Source organism: Aricia agestis, chromosome 4 (assembly GCF_905147365.1).
Source record: "Aricia agestis chromosome 4, ilAriAges1.1, whole genome shotgun sequence".
Taxonomy (NCBI): Eukaryota; Metazoa; Arthropoda; class Insecta; order Lepidoptera; family Lycaenidae; genus Aricia; species Aricia agestis.
The window spans coordinates 13,967,580-13,994,509 of NC_056409.1; the positions used below are offsets into that span (position 1 = coordinate 13,967,580).

Here is a 26,930-nt window from a genome sequence, read left to right on the forward strand (position 1 = left end):
TCCAAAAAAAATCACATGTACTTTTTATATTTTTTTTCGTTAAAATAGGGTATTTTAAGAATATAAATTAAATAATTTTGAAATTCATTGGCTAGTTTTTTCTCAATAAATTTTTAAAGTTTCGCTCTGACGTCATCATCGGCCGCCAATTGACCTCTGCATATGTTTTAAATTTCCTTTCAATCTTATTTATAATGGCTGGTTCGTCAAATGCAAGTTCTCATTGTGTGAAAGCTGATACGAGAAGCTTAAAAAAATTTCGAAACGTAATGTTGGTCGAATTTATTGCTAATTTAACGCCATTGAAGGTCAAACAAAGGTTAAACGTATTTGTTCAAAAATATAAGTAACTAATGGGTATTTTTTTCGTTTATATACAGAAAAACGATCACTGACCTTATTCCTCGAAATGTTTTTGTAATGAGCAAAATTAAAAAAAAATGGACAATCCCCATTATAATATTAATAAGTATAGATAGATGTTACCGTTTATGATAAAAAAGTAATAAATAATAATCATAATATTTAGTAATAGCAATATAAGCTGCTTACAAATATCTATCATCTGGGATAGTACAAGTATTTCCTTTTCTAATAACACATTAATTTCCCATGGGCCGGTATACTTCGCGTAACGAAAATGTCCTAAAATGTAGTTAACTACATTTTGAGACATTTTCGTATTACATCGAAATATCTTGTCTTGTTTTCGTCAAAGAAACACTACAAGGTTAAACGAACATTTATAATTATAAAAGTATTCTTTGAGTGTTGCGCGTACTTATTTAAAGATTCGGAAGAAAATATTCATACAAGAAAAGTAACGCAAATTTTTAAAATTAGGCTTTAATAATATATTGTGTTGTTAATGGTCATTTTAGTGGCCCAATTTTTAATGAACTTGTAATATGTAATAAAAATAAGTGATATTACTTTAGAGTGTGTACGTGTTCCTTGTAGAGAGTTCACTGTAAAAGTAGGAGCACTGAAAGACCAAAATAGTAATCGAAGAGTAATCGAAGCGCCCACGCAACAATTTTCGCATTAAACAATACCTGGACCACCGAGAAGTGATTATAAGAAATCAGTAAGGTGAAACCAACGAAATACATCAAGATTTACAAGCATACAGACCGAGATCAAAGTTAGAAAAGTCTACTCCATTTTTATTATTGACATCATATACAAAGCTGTCAGAGTCAAAAAACCCGACATCTGTCACCTCAAACAGTACTGCCAACCTCCAACAAGCCAAAACCAATATAGACTATACAAAAAGGAAGAAGGAAAAAAAAGACTGTGATCATCCTATCGACTATATTGCTTAAAATAAGGAGAAGAAGGAAGAAAAAAAAATAAGATCTACAAATAGTTTTTATTGTAAATAGTAATTTTATAAATCGATTGTAAATAATTATCTCTTTGGTAAATTATTATCTTATTGAAACACGATGGAAGAACAATTTCAAGCATTATTCGACTAAATAAAAAACGAAATGCAAAAACAAAATCTTGAACTAAAGGAATCAATCACGGAAATCATTATTTTTCCATAATGCTTTCCGTGATTGATTCCTAATGGACCGATTGATGGACGAAAAACTAATACCTATCGTCGAGGAACATAAGAACTTAAAAAAGAAAGTGGAAAATCTAGAGCGAGAAATCGAGTACTTTAAAAGATTAGAAAGAAATAATAACATCATAATATTCGGTTTAGAAGAGAAAGAAAAATCCTCACACGACTTAACATTAAATCTAAAGGATATCATAAAGCAAGATTTAAATATCAATGTAGAAGAACATGAAGTCAATAAAATCCACCGCTTGGGAAAGAAAATGAGTGAAAACAATAAACCAAGACCCGTATTGTGTTCATTTACTAACAACTGGAAAAAATACAATATTATGAAAAACAAAAAGAATCTTAAGGAAATCTATGTTACTGAAGACTTTTCAAAGGAAGTTCTTGCAAAACGAAAAGAGCTACAACCAAGATTAACCGAGGAAAGACAAAAAGGAAACATAGCCTATCTAAAATATGACAAACTCATAGTAAAAGAAAAGAACGGCAACCAAGAAAAAAGGAAAAGGGAGACATCAGCATCCCCTTCCTCATTCAATAAGAACCAGCCAAAAAAGCAGCAGACTTTAAGCTCTAGCAAAATAAACAGAACTAACGCCTTCGACATAATGCGCTCTAGGTCCAATTCTCTCTCGACTACACCCAATGTCTGTCAATAGGAATTAAGGAAAGGAAAACGGAATCCAAAACCAACAAAAAAAAACAATAATAACAACAGCATCGCACCATTCCCCAAGCCGGCTGGTCCCCGTGGGGAAACAGACCAATACCCTCCAGAAAGTAAGACTAATAAAACTTACAAGCTGCCACAAAAACTAGAAACCATAATGATATCGGCACTGAATACCCGGACACTTAGAACTAACGAAAGTCTACATGAGATCATTGTAGCCCTAGAAAATATCAATTGGAACATTATTGGGCTCAGTGAAGTCAGAAGACAGGGTGAAAAGATCGAAGAACACAAAGATTTCATCTTCTATTACAAAGGCAAAACTCCGGGCCAATTCGGGGTCGGCTTTATCATAAAACGTGACCTCAAGGACCATATTATAGAACTACTTGGTGTCTCAGAACGTATAGCTATACTCAGCATAAAATTACCGTCATACAAAAAAATATGGACAATTAAGCAAATTTAGTCACCAACAGAAGGAGCAAGCACCAACGACATAGATATTTTTTACAACCAACTAAGCCTAACTATAGAACAGCACTCTAATAACAACCTGATAGTGATGGGAGATTTTAACGCCCAAATTGGAAATGCACTAGACGAGGAGGAGGACATCATAGGAAAATTCTCATATGGCTGTAGTGACCTCAGTCACTTTTTATACTATCTAACAAAATTCATTTTATTTTGTCGAAATTTATAGTTCATAAATTTACATTTAAATAAGTTTTTACATTTTACATATTTTATATTTACAGTTATATTTACAAAGATAGTTTTTACATATTTACAAAAGTTGATTTTGTATTTACACTTTTTTATACAACTATACTTTATTAATTTAACGAGAACATCTAGTCATTTATCTATATTGTATTCTATAACTACTATTAAACCTAAACTTAGTTACAACAAAATTATAGATTATTTACAACTAGTATTATACATTAAATAACTACTTACATAAACTAGAATAAGAATTGTAAAGTAGAATTCTAAGTTAATAAATAATTACGGGCAGCGAACAAATTAGGCAAGTCGGTAATTACTCGTAATGTATGTTGCAGTGCACAGAAATTCGCACACTAACTGTAACATTCCGTGGCGCGCGCGCTGAACCGGTTCGGCCGGGCAGCCGCGCCGACCCTCGCCCCACCGGCCGTGCGCTCGCACAGTAGTCTGATCGATGCTTTTACGCAGGACGCATGACTATCGCTGATTTGCTCGTATAATAAGCGCGGGCGCGCGGGCAAGGGCCCGCTTCGCGCTAAATACGTATTTTATTTTCACCTATTCTCTCTCGCTTGGCTGTGTAGCTCCTTCTAGTAATAGAAAGGGTGGACTGTACTTTCTCCTCTCTTCATGGCAATAAACGAACAAGGAATGGAAATAAGCTAGTCAACCTTGCCCACGAACATAATCTATGCATTCTTAACACTTTCTTTAAAAAACCACTACAACGGAGATGGACTTGGATATCACCGGACGGTAAATACAAAAACCTTTTAGACTATGTCCTCACCAACAACTCCAAACTTTTTCATGACTGCGAGGTTATTAACAACTTTAACTTCAACACTAACCACAGGCTTGTGAGAGAAAAGTTAATTAGCAAACCATCCAAACATGTAAGACCTTTCCTTGCCAAGCACCAACATAAAGATTTAGACCGCAGTACATGGACAGATAATAATGAATCCAACCTGACTGACCTACCTACTTTAACCAAAGATTATACCTTGGACATGAATACGCAAAAGAAATACGATTTGTTCATATCAAACTTAAAGAGTATTACTTCAACCAAAGAAACAAAACCAAACTCGTTTACATTATCTGATGAAGTTAAACTACTTCTTGCAGAGAGAGCCCAGCTGCTCCAGTCCTCAGAAAGAAGGTTCAAGAGAACAGAAATCGCTAATCTAAGCAAAAAAATATCCAAAAGAATAAAAAAAGACCGCTACCTCAAAAGACTGTCAACAATCGAGAAATACATAGCCGAAACGGGAGATTTCAAAAGGGCAGAAAAAGAGCTGCACACAAACAAAGAATGGATATCTAAAATGAAAAACAGAGACGGAAGTAGTAAAACCAAAAGACCAGATATTCTTAACATAGCTACAGATTTCTACAGGACCCTCTACGCACGAAGTTGTCCCCCCATTGAAATCAGCCTCGACAAATATGTCCAAGCTCCACTGATTCTGGAATCGGAAGTAGAATGGGCATTGAAATCACAAAAACCCAGAAAATCACCTGGGCCAGATGGCATCACAAACGAAATGCTGAAAAGCCACAAAACACAGGTAGTACGTACACTCACAAACCTATTTAATGACATTCTACAGTCGGAAAGTGTACCAGAACAATGGACAATTTCCACTATAATCCTGATTCATAAAAAGGGTGACAAACACAATATAAACAACTACCGTCCTATAAGTCTGATGTCTAACATCTATAAGATCTTCTCCAAGATTCTGCTGAACCGTATGACCACAATTCTAGAAGAAAATCAACCAATAGAACAGGCTGGCTTTCGAAAGGAGTTCTCTGTCCTGGATCACATACACACAATAAATCAAGTTATAGCAAAGCACAACGAGTATCAAATAGAACTATACTGTGCTTTTGTGGACTTTAGCAAAGCCTTTGACTCCATAGAACACCACAGCATTTAGGAAGCTCTTAAAAACCAGGGGATAGACCATAAATACATAAGAATCATAAAGAATGTCTACAACAATAGCACAGCAACAATACAATTAGAAAAGAAGGGTAAGACCATTAAAATCGAAAGAGGCGTCCGGCAAGGAGATCCATTATCGCCAGCCCTATTTTCGGCTGTCCTGGAAATGATATTTAGAGAATTAAGCCGGCAAGAAAACAAAAACTACGGCATCCAAATCGACGGTGTCACCTTGTCGCACCTGAGATTCGCCGACGACCTCGTCCTCTTCTCATATTCTGCAAAAATCCTGGAAGACATGCTTACAAAGTTGCTAAACCAAAGCTCAAGAGTCGGACTCACTGTGAACACTGAAAAAACAAAAATTATGACCAACAGCACAAGTGACAAAATTCAGGTAAACGGCAAAATAATTGAATATGTCAACGACTTTACATATCTCGGCCAAGTAGTTTCAATGCAAAAGTCTATGGAAAAGGAGATAGAACAGAGAACGGCAAAAGCTTGGAAAAGATACTGGTCACTCAAAGAAGTAATGAAATGTAAAGATTACGAACTCTCACTTAAATCTAAACTCTACAATGCATGTGTCCTGCCAGTCTTATCATACGGCTGCCAAACCTGGAGCCTCACAAAAAAACTGACAGAAAAGCTAGAAACTTGCCAAAAATCCATGGAACGGAGCATGCTAAATATTAAACTATTAGATAAAATAAGATGCTCTACGATAAGAGATAAAACAAAGTTAAAAGATATCACAGCGCAGACTAACAAGCTAAAATGGCGATGGGCCGGACAACTTATACGAGGCAAAGACAAGTGGAGCAAAACAGTAACTCACTGGTACCCAAGAGGCAATAAAAGAAAAAGAGGCAGAAAACTAAAATGCTGGTCAGATGTTTTTCGGCAAGCAGCGGGAAAGACCTGGCATAGAGCAGCATTGGACGTAAATGAATGGAAAAGACTGGAGGAGGCCTTTGCCACAAGGCATTTAGACTAAATTTTTAACAATTATAACTTTTTAACTTGTAATGTAACCAACTTGTATAATATGTCTAAATAAAGAGGCTATCAAACAAAAACAAAAAAAACAACTCTGGTTGCGGGCCACCCAACCCAGGTTGGGGGGGGGGGGCAAATTACCCAGGTTCTGGGCCAGGGGGGGCAAATTACCCAAGTTCTGGGTCAGGGGGGGAGCAAATCAGATTATTTATAAGCTAGGTGTTTATAAAGAATAAAAAATTAATAATTTTTAGTTGTAAAAATATTGTATTGCAAACAAATGGCAAAAATTCATTTTCTTAATTTTTGATTTTTATACATAAAAGTACTAGATAATATACTTAGTAGGGACGTCAACATTATCCAGGGGGGCAGTTGTCCCCCCCCCCTCTCCCACCCTCGGTACGCCCATGACGCCGGGTAAATAAACTAAATATCGTTAAATTTAACCTATGGCGTATCCGTTACTTGAGTTGCGTAGTCAGCATTTATTTATCTGTGATTTTTGTATTTGGGACTTATACGGATTATGAAATAAATTTTAGTATCTAGTTACACTGGCTTATCTGGTTGGGCTATATGAATAAAGTTTAATATAATTATTACGTACCGGTTAGATTAGTCGAAAACAGGCCACAAACTTTGCAATGATATAATATTATGAGCTGATATCTAAAGTCAAATCGTCAGACGTAGTATTTGAAGAAAAATTTTGTAAGAAGTGCTTTTTACAGGATTTGACTAAAAATTTATTACAAAAAAATGGCTTACAATTGCGCTTAAAACTCGCATTGCGTCGTAGGTCGGCGAAAAGCAGGGCTTGGCTTGGGGGTTCAGCCAAGTAGAAGTTGCGTCGCCGGTTAAGATATTCAGCAACAAGATGCTATTCTCGGCTACGATCTAGTAGGTTGTAATTTTAAGAATACATATTTTGTACCTTGCAACTAACAAAATATGATCGATTGATTGATTCAATGATTGATACATATCGGTACTGCCTCAGCTACACCACCGCCGTAGCCCGCTAGGGTATTGAAGCTACAAGATACACTATTACTATTCTCGGATCATATCGATTTGACTGTTGATTGACACAGGGTCGGAACGGTCTCGGCAACATCTACGTGTGGGCGAGCGGCGACGGCGGCGAGGACGACGACTGCAACTGCGACGGGTACGCCGCCTCCATGTGGACCGTCTCCATCAACAGGTAATCCACAGCTAGGGGCCCGATACATTCCTCGAGTTCCGGAGGGATTGTATGCAAGAAATCCTCCGCGCGTGAATGACAGCAAAAATAGAGGCGGCGCAAGGCGTGGGAGATGTGGGCCGCCGCCCACGGCCTCGCGAGGCCCCCCTTGAGTCCAATTTTAGAACTCATATTTTTGTAAATATTTTTTTTATAAAGTATAAATTAAAAAATTGAATTTATAAAAAATATTTGTAAAAAAATTCTTTCTCTCAACAAAATCCGTCCTCTTGCGTCATCAATCAGGGGGCCTCGCAAACGGCAAAATATATCTTGCCCATATCAAAATGAGGTCTTGCCCCACCACGCACTACAGCGTTACTATCTAGTGAAGATCGGGAAATAAGAAAATGGCGGTTGGATTAAATGCCGCTTGAGCACGCTCTATTTCTTGCGTTGTCACTCTCTTCGTCGTCTTCGTCTTCAAAGAAGCATTCTAATAATGTTATCGTAAATAAATAAACTCTCTCGATCGTATATTATATCAGCTTACGAACAAAAAGAACTGTTTAATGCAAAAATGATTCATCCCCCTTGTGTACCACGATCCTTCATACTGACACGTATAATGCCCCTACGTATTTTTATCTTGGAGACTAAAAATACCTTACAATAAAAAATAAACTAGTACCTTTTCTAAAGCTTGTAAACTCCTTTACGGGATACAAATAGCACAAACACATAAACTGGGACCTATGCTTTTTATGTACCTATTTTTGATAAAGTTATTTATAATTTTATGACGTCGGACATGCGTAGATAAGCTTATCTACGCATGTTCGACCTATTTATATAGCTCCGTTCATAAATAAAAATTATAGCTATATCTTATATCTTAACGAGCAATTCTTGTATATTCTTGTATATGATTGGAATCTCGGAATCGGCTCCAACGATTTTCATGAAATTTAGTTTATAGGGGGTTTCGGGGGCGATAAATCGATCTAGCTAGGAATCATTTCTAGAAAATTGTTTTTTCATCGGATACCGAGCATAGCTCGGTCAAACAGCTAGTAAATATTTATGAATGGAGCTATATAAATACTTCAGTGTTTATTTACTTCAAAGTACTTTTGTATTTCTAAGACGTATATTTGTATATCAAAGTACTTTGTGAGGTTCTCGAGGAAGTGGGGCTTTTCTTTAATATTCCGGGAGCACGCGCTACATTTTTCAACGTCCCGCGCACTTCAGAAAGTTTTAAATTTCGTGCTGGCACCGGCTTCCGCAAGATTTTCTTTTCTAGCATAAATAATGATCCTATATTTCCTACATGTGAAGAATATGAAATTCGAGACGAAATATACTGAAGCTATAAAGCAAAATAATATTTTTATGATTCTTTACTTTTTTTTTTTTGTAACTAATTCAATTTCATTGTAGCGGTACCGAAAAATTATAAATCGTTATTAACTTGGAAGGTAATCAATGTTTTTTCCTCAAAATAATAAAAACTTCGGAACTGTAAAAAGTTCAAAAACTACCTTAGTCATTATGTTTTATCTTACTTTGAAACTGCTGAGCTGCAAAACAACGACATTATTTTTAAGAACCTTCCATTTTACTGAGAATTTGCTTGATTGTAATCTTTTTATCTAACGACTTTTAAACAGCAAGGATTATGATTTTGGTACTCTATGTATGCATAAATCATAACATTGTTTCACCGTAGTGTCAAAGTTATACTGATCTGATTTTTGCATAACATTGGCTATATGGTTATCAGGGTTATCAGGTTAACCAACTTCCAAAAAGGAGTAAGTTATATGTGTGTCTGTATATTTTTTCTACAACATTCGCTCTCTCTTTCAGCGCTATAAACGACGGTCAAAACGCGCACTACGACGAGTCTTGCTCCTCAACGCTGGCCAGCACTTTCAGTAACGGCGCGCGGGACCCCAGCACGGGAGTGGCCACCACAGACCTGTACGGGAAGTGCACCGCCACGCACTCTGGCACCTCCGCCGCGGCACCGGAGGCAGCAGGCGTGTTTGCTCTGGCTTTACATGCTAAGTAGGTGGTTCTTATTGATATTATGAGACTGTTGGACCGTTACGGGTATATTTATTACTCTATGGTTACCATTAGGTTAGTTGTAACGTATCATATTGACAATGTTTCTGCTGAAAACGATGAAAGCGATTTTAAATCGTGCGTGCTATTTCAAATGTTTGCAGTCGACGTGGTCAAATATATTCAAATAATAAATCATTAAAAGTTCAGAAAACTTTGCACTAAGAGTAGTGTGACTTGGGACTTCGTAGTACGAAGCTTTCTGATAGTTGGGAACTTTGTGGAATATTATTGCACGCTGTTGTTAGAGTTATTATTACACCTTAAAGTTTCTATAGGACTTTAAAACTGAAATAGGTGATGTGTATGTGGTTAATAAGTAGGTATAGACACAATTTATTCACAATGTTATCGTGTCTTAATTCCAGCCCTAATCTGACCTGGCGAGATATTCAGCATCTGACCGTCTTAACTTCCAAAAGAAACTCACTGTACGACGCAAAGGTATGTACAAAATAATGACTATTGTTTCTAGCAGTAAGACAATCATTATCTGCAAAGAAAGGCCGTTCCTACAGAGAAGAACTTGATAGGCTCACTTTTGCCAAATCGTGGGCAAAGAAAGTCTGTACGTGCCTACAGAAGAGTGTTAGGACAAGAAGTAGTCCTAGTTAGAATAGTTCCTTCCTAATCTTGTATTAAAATGTCCTTTTTCATTACGAAGATCAACAAAGCCGATCCGCGATTGTGCGCAAACGGCAAAACGCACTGGCGGGCCTCTAAGTGCCTACCATGATTTTTGATTGGCATTTCAGGGCCGTTTCCACTGGACGATGAATGGCGTGGGTCTGGAGTTCAACCATCTATTCGGCTTCGGTGTGCTGGACGCGGGCGCCATGACCGCGCTGGCCGCCAACTGGCGCTCCGTGCCACCGCGTTATCACTGTGAAGCTGGCTCCGTTAATACTCACACGTAAGTCTATGGTCTAGCCTGGGAATAGGTTTATTTTTTGCCTTGGCTTTGAAAATGGTCAAGCCTTAGGTGTAGGTCTATTGCTTGATTGATCCAAGTAGTCACTATAACCATTTTTCCTTACATCAAGATCTTTTAAAAGAGTATCGATAGTTATTGAATAATTTAAAGGCTAAAGGCAACAACTGACGATTTGTTTTGCGCAGTTCTGCTGCCCCGCGGCTTAGCTCATGCGATTTCATACAAATAATATATTTTGTTCTCGCTCCTTTGAAGCGTAGTGTCGTCTAGTGCAGTCCTTTACAATGAATTTTATTTTCCAGCGAGATCCCATCCGAGGGCAGCGTGACGCTCCACATCGAGGCGGGCGCGTGCGCGGGCACGGGGTCGGAGGTGCAGTACCTGGAGCACGTGCAGGCGGTGGTCAGCGCCAACGCCACACGCCGCGGCGACCTCGAGCTGTTCCTCACCAGCCCCATGGGCACCAGGTCAGTAGCAGATTCACTTTGTAGGTAAACCCTGATACTCACTTACAAACCTTCAAGAAGAGAGCGCATTCCCTCTTAAAAGATCGGCAACGCACCTGTAGCTCTTCTGATTTTGCGAGTGTCCATGCTTGCTTTCTATTAGGTGATCCGTTAGCTCGTTTGCCCTCTTATTTTATAAAAAAAAAAACACAGTGCATCAGGGGTGCAAGGGGTAAGCCCAGAAACTCCATGGGAGCTTGGTTCGTTTTTTAAATAAAATTGGGGGGAAAATGGATCACCTGATGGAAAACAACTACCGTTTGCACACTCGTAACATTAGAAAAGTTGCTGGTACGTTGCCGAGGGGATACGCTCTATTCTTGAAGATTTGCAGGTCGTATTGGTCCGGAAATACTGCTGGTGACAGTTTGTTCTAGAGTTTACTTATGTACTTCATACTTGTTCTAAACCATTTAACATAATTTCGCTAAAGAACGCTTCATGGACCTCTGAGTTTTTCGTCATGAACGCCAGCTTAATTTTAACCTCGTGCTTATGATCCTCATTTACCCTTGTTTGAAGTTAGGCGTCTTTCAGCCGCAAAAAGGAAAAATTATTATAACCATATTATTATAACTAGCTATTTGACCGAGCTTTGCTCGGTATTCGATAAAACACGAATAAATTACATTTTCTAAAAATGATTCCTAGCTAGATCGATTTATCACCCCCGAAACCCCTTATATACTAAATTTCAGGAAAATCGTTGCAGCCAATTCCGAGATTCCAATTACATATATATACAAGAATTGCTCGTTTAAAGATATAAGAATTCAGAACAGTCGGCAGATTCTTATCACGGATCATTTAAAATATTGAAATAAACCAAAAGTCCTATGTTTTAAGATCGATGATCCTGAGCCGGCGCGCGAACGACGACGACAGCCGCGACGGGTTCACCAAGTGGCCCTTCATGACCACGCACACCTGGGGCGAGTACCCGCAGGGGACATGGACTTTGGAGGTCAGTTGTTAGCTAACAGATAGGGCTGGTTGCTGCTCCTTGATTTTCATAAAAAATAGATTTTATTGAAAAATCGTAGCTTGAATATGAAGCGATACCTTTAAAATTTAAATTATCTACTATAATTTAAAGAATAAAGGCATATAAATTACTAATTTATACCAAGAACTTGGTAACGCAAAAATATAGTGCTTTATACGAGTTTTCGCTCAACGATATCCCATACGACATTATCAGAAGCTCCGCTCCAAAATCTGTCTGAGGCCCAACTCCCGTACATAATATTCCAAAAAGTCCTTTGTTATAGCTGACCATCAACGTTACATTTAATCTTATTGGAGTATAAAATCACCTATGTTAGAATATAAGAAAACAACGAAGTCTTAGTAATAGGGTCCGGTTTTTACCCTTTGGGTACGGAACCCTAAAAATGGCCATACTGAAAGCATACGTTTAAAAACAATGGTCATTAATTTAGATTAAAATCAATGACATAATCGATTTAATAAACTACGAGTATGTTTCATTCCAGGCGCGGTTCAGCGGCGGCTCCGGGCCCAGTTCCGCATCAGGCTGGCTGCGCGGCTGGTCGCTGGTGCTGCACGGCACTAGGGCTCCGCCCTACGCCCAGCTCCAGCCCAGCGACCCCCACTCCAAGCTCGCAGTCGTCAAGAAGGCCCACGAGGATGCCACCAACAAATAGTCTCTCCGGATCACATCTAAAAATGACCTTTCCTATTTGTTCACCAAATTTTACTTTCATTTTAAACGTGTTTTGAAACGGTTGTTTCCTTAGTTTATATTGGTTAAAACTTATTTCGAAGATCTGAAATGGTTGTTTATTTAGGTTTCTCTTGGTTAAGTTTAGTTTTAGTTCAAACATGTATTTATACGGTTGTTTACTTAGTTTAACTTGATTTCTTAACAATGAGTTTATTTGGCAATCGACAAAATGCGAAAGGTTTGACTTCGAAGGTCTTAGCCTAAATTGAAAAGCCGAATCTTAAAATAAGGAAGAGAATATTACGTTTTGAACCCTTTTGAGTTAATTTTCTTTATTTTAATAAAGTAGGAAAGTTGCTGTCATTTTTAGATTTGCAAGAGGTATGATAAAATGTTTGAATATAAAGCGCGTTTCTTCTAATCATATTTACTCTTGGACTATCTTTGAAATAATGAAAAGTTCTCGCTTCAACCAAAGTTTGCTGAACATTATATTTCTCAAAAATATACGTGCAGGGGCCATGATCTAAAGTATAAATAATAATTTGCAAATAATTATGCACACGAAAAAAGTGAGTACAAAATACGTACTTATAAGTATTTCCAACAATATTCACTACTTCAAAACGATTGATCTATTAAAAAAAATTGGTACTTAATTTATTATAGATCTACAATATTTTATGTATGCCTTTTTTCTGCGAAGAACTTCTGATATTTTAAAACATGCCGATGTAACCAGCAGAAAGGTACACCTAGAGACTAATTATTATTTGTTTATTTAGCGACACGAAAATAGCAAAAAAGTTTCCTAGCAGTGACACTATAGTATAAAACAAAGCGTTAATAAAACAAAAGTCTACCTAGATGGTCTACAATTTAAACAACACTTTTTAAGCTTATTTTATTGTAAGTTAACCAGGGTAAGTTTGGACACAGGGTAAGTCCGGATAATTCAACTTATCACTAAATTAGCCAGCGTTTTTTTTGCCTGGCACTACGGGCATAATCTACACCATAATGCACTGCAACCGCAAACTGTAGTACCGTACCGTAACAGTAGTATAATTTAGGGTTAAATTGAATTATTATCCAGACTAGTAACCCTGTATCCGAACCTACCCTGATTAACTATAATTTTCAGACACTACTATAATAATAGTAAATCTTATTTACTTTCTAAAATTAAACTGAAGTATCGGATGACATATCACAAAGTTTTGCAAAATGTTTTAAAACCTAGATTTAAAAAGTAACGAATATTTTTTTTTTATTCCGAAAGCAGGTGGAAAAGATTTATAGCTCATTATCAATTTTATACTACTGTATAAAATTTGCTCTACTGAACAACGAACATACTCGATCAACTCGGACAACCATAATATTAAATGCGAGTGAGACGTTTATTATTTACTGTATTGTTTCGCTACTTCAAGTTAACTATATCGTGTGCTCGATTCGGGCGATCTAGTATAAAGATGGTCTACTGTGTATTAATGCTATTTGCTATGCTACAAGTTGAACGAGCATAAAATTGAATATACCTAAGACGAACGTACAGATTGACAATGCATACGTATGCCAACTTATGCCTATAGTACCTAATTTTCTCCTTGCATTAAAAACTCTTCTGTTAGAGCCTGATAATTTAGAATGTCAAAGATAACTTTATTATTTTATATTTTTATTGTGCATTATTTGCTTATCACGAATATAATTTAAGTTTGTTATTTTATTTAAAAAGCGGCATTAAAATGTTGATAACAAATGGACTTCATTACCCCAGCTAATGCAAGTACATTTGGATATATTTTCGTAGCACAGTCGCCTGTGCTATGAAGATTCGATTAGATACATAATATCGTTAAAAATAAGAGAAAAAAAATACTATATAGTGTAATAAAACTTACTTTGGGCCCACTAGCAGCACTGGCTCCAAATATATAATTTCTTATGTATAACATATTATTGGAAATTTTATTTATCGACCTCGTTTCCAAATCGAAGACGATCAGCGTAACAATTTTATAAACCGAAGAGTAGTTTTATTACAGAATAGTAAAGGTAGAAAAAAATATTTAAAGAGAAATTCTATTATGTATAACTATTATAGAAAATATATTGTGATTTGATGTTGTATTTGAATTAAACGACGTTTTTTATAATCAACCTTTCCCTTATTCGGTTGTTCCTTCTGAATGTTAGAAACCTACTCTAGGTTAACGCGTCCACCTATCCTATCAAACGCATCCTCTATCCACCGCAGTAGATCTTTGTACTATTTTATTTACACAATAAGTACCTAATTCATAATATTTTTTTATTATGAATTAGGATTCCAAGGAGCAAAAATAGCTAACGATATAAAAAAATAGAAATTAGCGAATGGCTGTTTGGTTCTACATTTTTCTATACAATGAAGGACTCCTAAAACCACTCACGATTAAAACTTTAAGGTAAACCATGAGGTGTTTTTAGTAGTTTTTCATTGTAAAGAAAAATGTAGAGCAAAACAACCATTCGCCATGTTTATTTTCTAATTTATAGTCATAAAAAATATGAAGATTTTTATTTAGGAAATATATTAGGAAGGAGAGATTTGGAGGTCACAGAATAAAAATTAATAAATTATAGAATCGCATAGATGTTACAAAGTAGTGGTAAAATACAGACATAAACAGCAAAAGAGTTACGCAATAAGTAAGACTTTATTTTACAAATACCTCTAAAATTAGATTTGTTGTAACTGATAAATCTAAAGCACACTAAATTCAAAAAGGTAACTTACTTTATTTGCAGTATGTAGTAAAAGATAATTACAATATGAATTTGCATTACAAAGGTTTTTGTTTCACTGAACCTAATCTCTACAGCAAAGTAACAAAAATTTAATACATGCATATAAAAATCTTACAAAATATTATTAACACTATTTACAAATTTATTAAATAAGGCACTAATATACTGAGAATTTCGATGTCAGTAAAAATAATTATTGTTATTGTTTAATTAATACACATACAGTATACACTTTAGTAAACTTTAAAACATAACTTGGATCTGTATAGTATTTACTCATATTACTTTTGTACAGAGAAATGTACTAGCTACGTAAAGCTAGAAACAAATTATTATTTATCGGACGCATCCATAAATCGCGGCTGATGGATGCGGCTTTAAAATGTGCACGGTTCATCCGCGGACGTCCGCGGATGCAAAAACGTTCAGCCAGCCAGATTCTGTTCAGACGTCCGAATGCTCAAGGACAGTTTAGTATATTTTGTATTAATCAGTTATCAGATTCCCATAATTTGTTTCCAGCTTATAGTTTACTGCCAATTCGATTTCGCTCCTACAAGCCTGCATGTTTGTGTAGTGATACTTTTTTTTTCTTTGTTCTCTAACCCTTCCGAATATTGTATATTGTCACTAACCGCTAATTCCTAGTCTAATTACTTAGGAGTAGAAAAATTATTATGTATTACGTAGGCAAGGGCAAAAGTATAAAAACATTTACAAAGACATTATATACAATAAGTCAGGTTAAACTTACCACTATTACGTATTTACCAGTGATGCCGACTTAAAGGTACTATCAGAGAAGTTGATTCCTATGCAGATGGCGGACATAAGTAATTTGTAAAAAAATACAGCTTACATTGAATTGACATAAGCCGACCAAACGACGTAGGTCTGTCAACTGCCTAGGAATCAATTTCCTCGGGTATACTGTATACATGGCCCATTGACATAAGAAATAGGTTAATAGGTCTTTGATACGTCCATAAAATAAATAAAAATGTATCCACAGATTATAATCTTATAACCTAAGAAACTTTAACCCGACTACAAGAGTATTACACCCAATATCATGACACCTAATTTACAAATATTAGATCGGTAGTTTAGGCACTTCGTTGGAACAGATACGAAGGATGCCCAATCATTACTCTTCCTGTTGCTTTATCGGGTAAAAAAGTCACTTTCTGCCAGAAACGTCACTTCACTTTCACCAGGGGTTTGAACGTCCAAAAGGGGTTTAAACCCCCATCTCGTTGTAAGTCTTCCCGTTGGGCACGTCAACGCCCCGCTCCGAGGTGCCGTTCACTCCGTTGCTCTGCCCACGGGAATTTAACTGTCAGAGGTCTGAAAACAATGATTTGTATGAAGTTTTACCTTGAATTTTCTTGCGAGGAATAACTTTTAAAATTAATGCGTAGTTAATTGTTAGATGAGCTGAGAGAGAGAAAGAGAACTACAACTACGACAATCCACAAAATAATGTGAATGTATTTAGAGTTTGCCTGTCGCCTCCATCTTGCCTTAAGAAGATTCCACACCGCCGTTTTCCCATACAAACGCTGTCCCCTGTTTCCTCCCTGGATAATGCCGGTAGAGTTATGAATTTTTTCCTGAATATCTATGGCCACTAATAGCATGTCCCTATGTTTTCTTTTTTTCATAATTTTATTGTTAAAAAAGATAAGAACGTCCAAAAACCCAAAAAAATGGTAAGATTTTCCTGTGTTCAAACACCCAGAAAACAAAACTGACTAAAATATACAAAAAAAATAAATAAAACATAGGAACACGGCTCAAGCCTTGTTTTATTTCTATATGAAAAAAGTACTTAAATCGGTTAAGTTTTGAAGAAGGAATCAGCGGACAACGAATCGAAGATTTTCTGTTCTTATATTAGAACTTTTGTCGTGTTGCCTCTATCGCGCTCTGCGGTAGGAGACTTGAGATTGGTGATACAGCAATTCATTTTCAAATACCTATTTTCAATTTCTCTCGCCCCTGGTGTATCCTCTTAACCCTCCTGGCTTTTGAAGTACTCTCACTCAAAACGCAACACGAGTTTATTATGCTGGCTTTCTTTAAAGTAGCTACTTTATAAAATTTGGTTTAAGGTAAAACTAGCTTTAAGCAATTATGTTGAAAGCTAGTTTTACCTTAAACTAAATTTTGAGGCGAACCTTGAAACCTATTTAACTAGTTCTTGGAGTGATCTAAAATGCACCACTTACCCATAGTCTCCTGCTGTATCTCAAGTTTGTATGCCGGGTTGTCGTAAGGCGGCAGTGATGACTCTCGGGGCGCTGATGGCACAGCTAGAATTATACAGTCTAGTAAGTGAAAATTACTAGCTACCTCAAAGATCGTCTGCCTTTTTTAAATACAAATATCTCTCATTTTAAGAACGAGATAGAAAATATATTTAAGCAAAGATTAAACCAGACTGGTGTACTAAGCCTGAGCTATTACTTATGCAAAATTATAGCGTGGTAGATTAATTTAACCGTTATCATAAACTACCACTAATATACAAGATATTACGAATACAAGATGTAAGCTGACCTAAGTAGTAAGTAAAAGTAAAGTAGTAGCAGAGTAAATAGAACTAACGAGTAGGCCGACTCAGAAGAGATTTCGAAACATGTCGATAGTGGTACTCGCGCCCAATTCGCGTAGATTTGCCCGTTTGTTTGAAAACAAGGTACTCCTTAGTTGTGTCTACTCTGGTAGTAGTAAGAACATAAAATCAGAAACATACACGTAATTTGCACGGATCGTGGGCGATGTCGCCTGACTACGACGAGCAGCAACAGCACGGCCGCGAGCGCCGCCAGCGCGGCCACGACGCCGACCACCACCAGCGCGCCGTAGTAGTCCCCGCGCGCCGGACCACGCGCGATGGATGACGACTCGATCACGTCTGTGGAGTAAAAAGCATCGTTATTACTTTCCTAAACTTATGAAGACAAAAAAGAGAAGTAGGATAGTTTAAATTAAGATAAATAATATAAGTCTTAGTTGAGGTGGGTTGATCTTGCCCGGAACTTTGCCTAAGCGGGGAGAAGAGCCCCATGGGGTTTTAGCGGGTAGGTACTTACTGTCAATGTTTTCAGGTGAATCCAGAGATTTCGTGTGGATCTCCAGCACGTTACTCGTTTTCACTTTTCCGTTGGTTAAGAACAGGTCCAGCCAGACTCGGCACCTGTAATAATATATATAAAATATAAATTAACGGTTTAATGTAAAATATACTCGTAATCTTCTTCGTATTTTAGAATAAATCTCTACAATAGTTAGTTATATCTAGATATTTTTAATCAGTGATGTTCTCTGCAATATATTTTTGTAACTTAATTTACGTAAAATCGTATCTTACTTCGTATCAGCCTCGAGTCCGGTAAGAGTGATCGCTGGCTGGGAGTCCCTCGTGGCTAGCCTAAAGGCGTCGTGGTCATGCCTATCGCCGCAGTCGTGGGCGGCGCGGTACACGCGCACCCACTTCTCGGCCGGCATGGGCACGCCGCGCCACGTCAGTTCTACCGCCTCTGCGCCTACCTCACGAGCCTCAACCTCTACTGTCCAGTTGTATGGGTCTGAAATTAATTATAAAAAAGCTATGAGCGGTTGATTTGAGTTCTCAATGTTAGTACCTATGTGTGGTCCGTAACAATAGAACACGATAATGTTCGATTTTAACCATTAAAACATAGAAGAGAATATGATTTAGACATAGTGAGATGCTATAGAGATTATAGTGCTTTATTGAATACGAGCTTTTGCCCGCGGCTTCGCTCGCGTTAAGAAGTATTATTATATACAAACTTTCATCCCCTATTTGAACCCCTTGGGGTTGGAATTTATCAAAATCCTTTCTTAGCGGATGCCTACGTCATAACATCTACCAACTGCATGCCAAATTTCAGCCCGATCCGTCCAGTGGTTTGGGCTGTGCGTTGATAGATCACTATGTCAATCAGTCAGTCACCTTTGAGTTTTATATATATATATATATATATATATATATATATATATATATATATATATATATATATATATATATATATATATATATATATAGAAGAAGATTGAAGATTGATAGATGAGATTATTTTTACCATAGTATGAATTTTTATCCTACCAATATATGGAGCTGTGGTAAACTCGACTTTCCCAGAATCGAATAGCTCAGTGGTCGCTCGAGGTGGCGGCATCAACACCAAAGATGCCTCGTATGTGCTCCCCGGCCTCAGATCTGTTAGTTCAGCCGTGGACCTGCTGTGGTGTAGAAGCTCAGTCATGCTGTATAACGGGGATCCCGTGGAACGGTACCTGAAATATACACCAATTAAATAAATAATTGAGATGTTTGTACGGTAGTTAGGTATGCGCTAATAACAGCGTTTAACGCTGCGCTGATCTTATTGCGGTCTGGAAATATTTGTAAATATCTCACCTCACTTGTATGCCGTCAATCAGCATTAGCTCGTCTTCAGTAAAATGTCTCCAGGCGAGGTGGGCGGTGGTGTCATTAACATCGAGGACCATCAACTTGCAATCTATCTCGCGACGTTTTTCTTCCACGGTGGCAATCTAAAAGGATTGTAAAAAAAACTATATTCGTAATCTACTCGTAGTAATCAATATTTAGGTATTGTTAATAGTCTTGAGTCTAGACAGTATTCACAGTCTGATAGACGAGTTTATTTATCCACCAGACCACCACAATCGACAATCGTACCACAATAAAACTATTTTCTGCAATAAAAGCAAGTTTATCTATTGTAGTGAGTTCAGCTCTACTTACGGTTGGTAAATCTTGGGTACGGACTGTTAGAATTTCACTCTCAGGCTCAACGGGAATGCTGTGCAGATATAATTTTCCTCTAATCTTGTATGTGGTGGATGGCTTCAAGCCAGTCAAGCGGAACTCAAGTCGAGGAGTTGTGAGGACTTCGTCTGCTGGAGCAAACACTTGAGAATACCATTGGGAGATATCTGGATCACTGCAAAGAATGAAGATTCGTTATGATAATGATGCTTAAATGCAAATAGTTACGATTTATACCTTAAAAAATAATTATCTTAAAAAAACGAACATTAAAACTTACTCTGTATCAGTATATCGCAGGTCTATGCTTCCTTTAAGTCCAACCAAAACTGATGGTAATCCAAAAAGCATCTTGATGCTGGTCGGCGAATCTCCTTGCAGGGACAATACTGATAGCCGTTTGTTATCATCCCCACTAGTGATGTGGAGTCCAGGGGGTAGACCGGCCAGGGCAGGACCGAGGGGATGGACAGGACGATGGACATTGTTCTGGTCGTAATCAGGGATTTCTTCTTGAGGGTAGTGGTTGTTATCAGGAGGCACTGTAGGAAGAAATGGAACTTGTGAATGTGGATTAACGGGAAACATAGGTTTAGATGTATCTGCAACCAAATGTTGATTTTATTTAAATTTTCGTACAGTAGACTACCTTAAAGCATATATTTTTTAGATTTTATGATGTGTCATGTCAATTGTAAACAATCGCATCGTAATAGTTACAGTACGTTTTATTGTTTAATTAACACAACCTAATGTCATTTTGAATGAACCACAAATTAGTTGTCACATATTATAAATTATATTATTTAAAGAAGATAATTAAGGTTATAGATTTTAAGGGGGGGTTTAATGTAATTATTAAAGTATATCAATATACTTAAAACATTAATAATATTTGTAGACCACGGAGGCGTTTTTATATTTTATATAAAAACGCCTCCGTGGTCTAGTGGTATAGAGTGCGGCTCTTGACTCGGAGGTCGTGGGTTCGATTTCCACGTTGGAAACATGTTATTTCCAAGTTTGGTTAGGACAATGCAGGCTGATCACCTGATTGTCTGACAAGTAAGATGATCAATGCGTCGGATGGGCATGTAAAAAGTCGGTCCTGCGCCTAATCTCTCGCCGGTCGTGTCGGTCTTTCGTCCCACTGGGTTATGAGAGTCAAGGAATAGAGAGTGCTCTTGTGTACTGCGCACACACTTGGGCACTATAAAATTACTCCTGCGCAGCTGGCCTGGTTTCAATGAAACCGGCCACCGTCACCGAAACCGGTGTGGAAGCTATTATTATTAATATTTATAGAAGGGAACTTGTTGTGAACTAAAAATTTACACATTTTTACGTCAAATAAAAAAGGCACATAAGTAGGAAGTATACAGTAAGAAAATTATTATAATTCTACGTATATTTAAAGTTAACGAAAGGGTGATGAAATGTTTAGTGTTTTGGTGTGAATACTAACTAAATAAGAATCGAAAGGTAGATCATACGAGAAAGCAAAGCAACTGAAGTCAACTCAAGAGTTCATATTTTTTGTTAAAGGAAGACGAAATTACATAAAAAGATGAAGTCACACCAAGGCAAGGTCACTGACCTGCCGCAGTTGCACTGCGGTTGAGTTTATTGGCAGATCTTTCCATATTCATACTGACTTCAGACTCGACTTCCATTTGCTTTAAAATTTGCTCAAGATCTAAAGCCGAATAAGGTTTTTGAAATGATTTTGGTTTTTCGTTTTTGTAAGGGAACAACATAGTTTTTGACATTTTTACATTTGTAATTGGCCTAAGTAAAACAGTATCATACGGATCTAGATTTTCTGTCCACACATAAGGTTTAAATTTTTGGCTTTCGGGTTTATTCTTATTTGAATTTGTATTTAACATCGGTTTCATTTGAAATTTTGTATTGTTAATAGGTGTAACGAGCGACAAATTCAAAGGTTGATCATGGTCACTAGCAATATCGTTAGGTAAATCGGTATCAAAATACAATGTTTTCGATTCGTTATTGTCTTTGAGCTTTTGAATGAGCTTTTTGTCATAACTGGGAAGAAAGAGATTCAAGTCATCGATTTCCGATAACGGAACTTTCTTTAACGATGATTGTTGTTCGAAATCATGAATATTTAACGAACTTGACTGTGTTTTGTTACTATAAGGAGTTATAGTTATGCTTTGTTTTGGATTAACATTGTCACTTTTAATTTCCAAAGGTTTGATTGGTAAGGTTTGGATGTTATGACCAACAGACCCAGAAAAGTTGACAAAGTTGGCAAAATCGTTATACTTGAGTTTGGATGGGTTGATATTATGAAACACTGATATTTTTTGTTTTATCGGGCGCTCAGTTGAATTCGTTTGTTGCAATTTTGGTATCTTTACCCTTTGAAAATCGAATGGGCCATTGTTTATATACCAAGTGGCACTTTTAATATTATTGTGAGAATCGTATTTGAACGGTGCTAAAACCTGCTTATTAAAAGCACTTTCTGTTGGCATTTGAGGTATTGGCAAAACGAACTTAGGGTGAGATAAAATTGGTGAATTTGGCGTTACATAATTATTTTGATAACGAGTAGAAATAGGTGGCATTGATGATCCATTTGTGAGTCCAGCTGCAAGGAATAATGTGGTTATTAAGAATGAATGAAATTAATATTTAATGGCATTATATAAGTATCTCGTGCAAACATGAAATAATCAAAAATATAAAGCAAATAAAAACCAAATACCAATGATGCCTATTGACTGAATGATTAATAATTTCAGTAAATGTTTTAATTAACATTGTAAGAAAAGGTTGTTACCATGTGGTACGCAGCCCCATTCCTTACAACAATCCTCATCAGATACATTCATCGGAGCCGGTCGGTGCATGGGAGGACAGCGTAGATTTTGTGGTGGTAAAGGTGGTAATGGGCTACATACTTCTTGGCAGTCTAGTTCACCGTTTTCACAAAAACAATGCTCTTCACAACCAGTAAGCTCTATTGGTACTTTACTCCAGTTTGGAACGCTAAGGGATAAAACAATAGCATTATAAAAATACCAGTCCCTATTAGATTCATGATTATAAAATAAGTGAATTTCAACTTTTGACACTTACGGGACACCCTTATAATGGCAAGTGCCGTCACTTAAACATCTTGCAGTTCTGGGACAACAGTTTGGTGGTACAGGAGGTGGATTGGGAGCCCACTGTACACAGCTCTTTGACACAATTTCTAAGCCCACGTGTGACGGGCACACCATTGGTGCACATTCTTTAGTGTCTTGGCCGGTACACTCGCAAATTTCAGAACATCCAATTTGAAATTCTTCCCCTACAAGAAAATAATTACTTACTATCCGTACTTGCATTTATAAAATCTCCTTTTAAAGCCTTAAAATATTACTTACCAACTTCGTAATATTTATTATCGTGATAGCAACCAAACTTTGTTTTATTCTTTAGTTCTTCCATCGGTCCCTCATTTCCGTCAGTCGAGGTAATTGTGAAATTAAATTTAGTTCCTGTCTCCTTCGTTTTTAAAATATAGTTTTTCCCGCCTTTCAAGTTTAAAATGAGGTTCGAATATTTTAGTTCTATATCATCATACGTTAGTCCACCATTATCACTCAATTGAAGATGGATTGGATCATCACTGTTGTTTGCATGCATTAAATTCACTTGTACGCTGTTGTTGTGCAGTACTTTTATAGACCCAATAGGTTCTATTAGCACAAGCGGTCTCATTGTACTTTTTTCCATTGCTAATTCATTGCGTTCTTTGGGTGCCTAAAACAAAATATTATATTTATATTTTTAAGATAAGTAAGGATCTTTGATAACATATGTAATGTGATATCATTATTGAACTTACTTCAGTCGTACTATTAGCATTATCAAGTACTTCTTCATGGTCATCTTGCGAAACATCGCAAACCTGGACTTCGCAACATTCATCTTTTGGATCTTGAACATTTATACATTTTTCTGACTGTGGCAAGCGGTTACATCTACAATTTAAATATAAAAAAATACGAGATAAAAAGTTTACTCTATAATTTTATAATAATATTGTTTAGTAATATTAATAAGTTGCGTTACCTTGGTTTGCACGTTACTACGGAGTCTTTTTCACAAGTACACGTTTGCTCACATCCAACATTCCACTTGCTGCCTACTGTGTACGTTATGTTATTATAGTGGCACACTTCGACGGACGTTGTCTTTGCATCTACAAACATGATGTATGCCATTTACAATACATTTTACTGAGATTTGAGAAATTATTATGAAAATAGGTGGCGCCCGCAACTCCGTTGCGTCAAAATATGTTTATGGCGAGAGAACAGTGCAATTTTTCCTGGATAAAATGTATCATATATTCTTTCCTGGGACTCAAAGTAACTCCATAGCAAACATCAAAATCGGTTCAGCGGTTTGGGCGTGAAGAGGTAACAGACAGACACACTTTCGTATTTACAATATTATATTAGTAAAGATTCAAATACTAGAAAAATCTAAGCCGCGTAGTCATTAATTCATAAAAGTATATTTTGTACAAGCAGTTTATGAGCTCGTCCAAATACAAATGTCATGTAAGATCTATCAAGATCGTAAGTAAAAGATACCATTTCCCGTGGCGCAGGCTATAATAGAGCAGCATTCATCAACCGGGGACTCGAAGCACAGCGGATCGTTGAGGCGCCGGCCGCGACGGATGAATGGGCTCTGACATCTCGGCGCACACTCCAGCTGCCCGCCGGGCGTGCATTCACATGTTTCATCGCAACCACGATCTATTTTGTCCCCGATCTAAAAGTAGGTTATGATTTTTGGCTACATTTGTCTACAACTATACTGCCATTATAGTTAAAACTTAGTTAAAACAGGTTTTTTTTCTACATACGTACCTTATGAGTAATTCCATTATCAATACAGGTTTCCGATTCATCACTTCTATCGACATTTAACATCGGATGGAATGGCTCCTGAAGATTTGAGTAAAACTTATCTGGTATCTTAATATGCTTTTCTTCATGATGCTCTAAGGACGTGTCTTCGTCATTTTCCGCATCCAGATCAACATCACTGAGATCAAAATATTTCTTAGAATTTTTAGATTCGGTTTGATTGTGTAGTATATTTGCAAAATTCTGTAGTTCGTCTACATTCAGATTAAGCAGTCTAGGTTTAGGTTTCGAATTTGAGTCTGGTACTTCATTAGCTTCAACAGTAGTTGTTACAGGCTCAGAAGTTGTACTAGGTGTTTGAGTTGTAGTAGTTGTACTGGTAGTTGTAGTTGTGGTTGTCGATGTGGTAGAAGTTATCGGTTCAACAGGTTCTGCTCTCTCTGTGACAATTTCAGATGATAGCGGTAGCAAAGGATCCCCATCGTTTATCGCGAGTTTACCTGTAAAGAATTTTGTATGAATTATTGGGATAAATAAATAGATCTAATTATTACTTATTAAGTACTTAGTACCTGGATGACCGAGCTTTGCTCGGTATAGCAAACACTTATTGACTTCGTGTTACTTAATAACGCCATCTGCTGGTCGTTAAAACAATTAGTTGCTTACAAAATAGTATTATTATTCGCCAATTTATGTCAGGAAGAGTCATATTTTTCTGTTTATCGATTAACGATACACGATACAAAACACGCATAAAAAGACATTTTCTGAAAATGATTCCTAGCTAGATCGATTTATCGCCCCCAAAACCCCCTATATACTAAATTTCATGAAAATCGTTGGAGCGGATTCCGAGATTCCAATTATATATATATACAAGAAGATATAAGATTACTTATTACTTATGATGTTATAAAGCGGAAGAGTTTGTTTGTTTGTTTGTTTGAACGCGCTAATCTCAGGAACTACTGGTCCGATTTAAAAAAATCTTTCAATGTTAGATAGCTCATTTATCGAGGAAGGCAACAGGCTATAGGCTATAATATATATTATCACGCTAAGGCTAATAGGAGCGAAGAAACAGAGGAAAATGTGAAAAAAGGGGATTTTTTAAACAGCTTTAAATCTCCTGAACTACGGGAGCAATTTTTATGTTATTTGGCACAGATAGAGAATGTTATTATTCGACAAATTTACTATTCGAATAATTTGAATATTTTACAAAAGTTTTCGAATAATTCGAATATTATTCGAATAATTCAAAATTTTTGAAAAATGCTGAATACTCTGAACAAAAGTAACAAAAAACTTCGTACAACCATGTACAACCTATTTTGTTAATACTACGAAGTAAGCAATTCTAATTTTTACTTTTATCAACATAAATCTTTGTAAACTAGAGATCGCCCAATGGTTGCAATTCGACCTTAGTTTCAACGACATTAGGACTACTACCTATATTTTGTAAAAAAATATTGACTTTATCATATTTTTTCAACTCTTGTCTCTGGGACTCAGCTGATATCAGACTGGCCGTGTAAGCTTTGTCTAATAGTATCTAAGATTCAAAAAAAGTAATGTATAGGCTTGTCACTCAAAAATCTGTCATTTCTCTTGTGTATGTGTTGTAGTGTGTGTAATGTTTTATTTGTTAAAAAAAATTATGATAAAAGAATAATTTCAAAATAATAGTAGCTCGATGCACTCCTTCACCATAAAAAATATAACTGTGCAAAATTTCATTCGCCTACGTTTCCCCATTTTTCGTCAAAAGGGATACAAAGTTTTTGGCTCACGTATTAATATATAGATGACATAGTTAATTTTTATCGTTAAACACTTTAAAAATATATATTTTAAGGTTACAGCTGGGCAATAAAAGAAAAGCTATAAAGTGTAAACCGTTTTCGATCGTAGCACCTTTAACTTTTCTCATGTGGTTATGCTTGAAAGAAGTCAATGGATACAGATCGTGAGTGACCATTATAACTGACG

General features: G+C 36.6%; 2 protein-coding genes across 4 annotated transcripts in view; one reads left to right on the forward strand and one right to left on the reverse strand.

Moving 5' to 3' along the window:
- Nucleotides 1-13,213, forward strand: part of LOC121726121 (neuroendocrine convertase 2) — a 61,242-nt gene extending 48,029 nt beyond the window's left edge. The window contains exons 8-14 of the mRNA XM_042113354.1: nt 7,050-7,162; nt 9,014-9,214; nt 9,643-9,718; nt 10,030-10,187; nt 10,511-10,675; nt 11,561-11,678; nt 12,211-13,213. Of these exons, the coding sequence (XP_041969288.1) occupies nt 7,050-7,162; nt 9,014-9,214; nt 9,643-9,718; nt 10,030-10,187; nt 10,511-10,675; nt 11,561-11,678; nt 12,211-12,381 (1,002 nt within the window). The 3' untranslated portion in view covers nt 12,382-13,213. The remainder of the gene's footprint in view (nt 1-7,049; nt 7,163-9,013; nt 9,215-9,642; nt 9,719-10,029; nt 10,188-10,510; nt 10,676-11,560; nt 11,679-12,210) is intronic.
- Nucleotides 13,214-16,087: 2,874 nt separating this feature from the next.
- LOC121725842 (putative epidermal cell surface receptor) overlaps nt 16,088-26,930 on the reverse strand; it is a 33,201-nt gene continuing 22,358 nt past the window's right edge. Inside the window, exons 3-18 of one of the 3 annotated variants that reach the window (XM_042112958.1) lie at nt 24,933-25,432; nt 24,651-24,834; nt 24,124-24,253; nt 23,897-24,032; nt 23,433-23,811; nt 23,140-23,356; nt 22,841-23,049; nt 20,309-20,570; nt 20,005-20,203; nt 19,654-19,790; nt 19,339-19,529; nt 18,577-18,793; nt 18,299-18,402; nt 17,959-18,120; nt 17,432-17,515; nt 16,088-16,547 (exon numbers count right to left, since the gene is read on the reverse strand). In XM_042112958.1, coding sequence (XP_041968892.1) covers nt 16,540-16,547; nt 17,432-17,515; nt 17,959-18,120; nt 18,299-18,402; nt 18,577-18,793; nt 19,339-19,529; nt 19,654-19,790; nt 20,005-20,203; nt 20,309-20,570; nt 22,841-23,049; nt 23,140-23,356; nt 23,433-23,811; nt 23,897-24,032; nt 24,124-24,253; nt 24,651-24,834; nt 24,933-25,432 — 3,119 coding nt within the window. In that variant the 3' untranslated portion in view covers nt 16,088-16,539. Of the gene's footprint in view, nt 16,548-17,431; nt 17,516-17,958; nt 18,121-18,298; nt 18,403-18,576; nt 18,794-19,338; nt 19,530-19,653; nt 19,791-20,004; nt 20,204-20,308; nt 20,631-22,840; nt 23,050-23,139; nt 23,357-23,432; nt 23,812-23,896; nt 24,033-24,123; nt 24,254-24,650; nt 24,835-24,932; nt 25,433-26,930 lie in introns of all 3 variants that reach the window. The other 2 variants (XM_042112957.1, XM_042112956.1) reach the window with 2 other exon arrangements.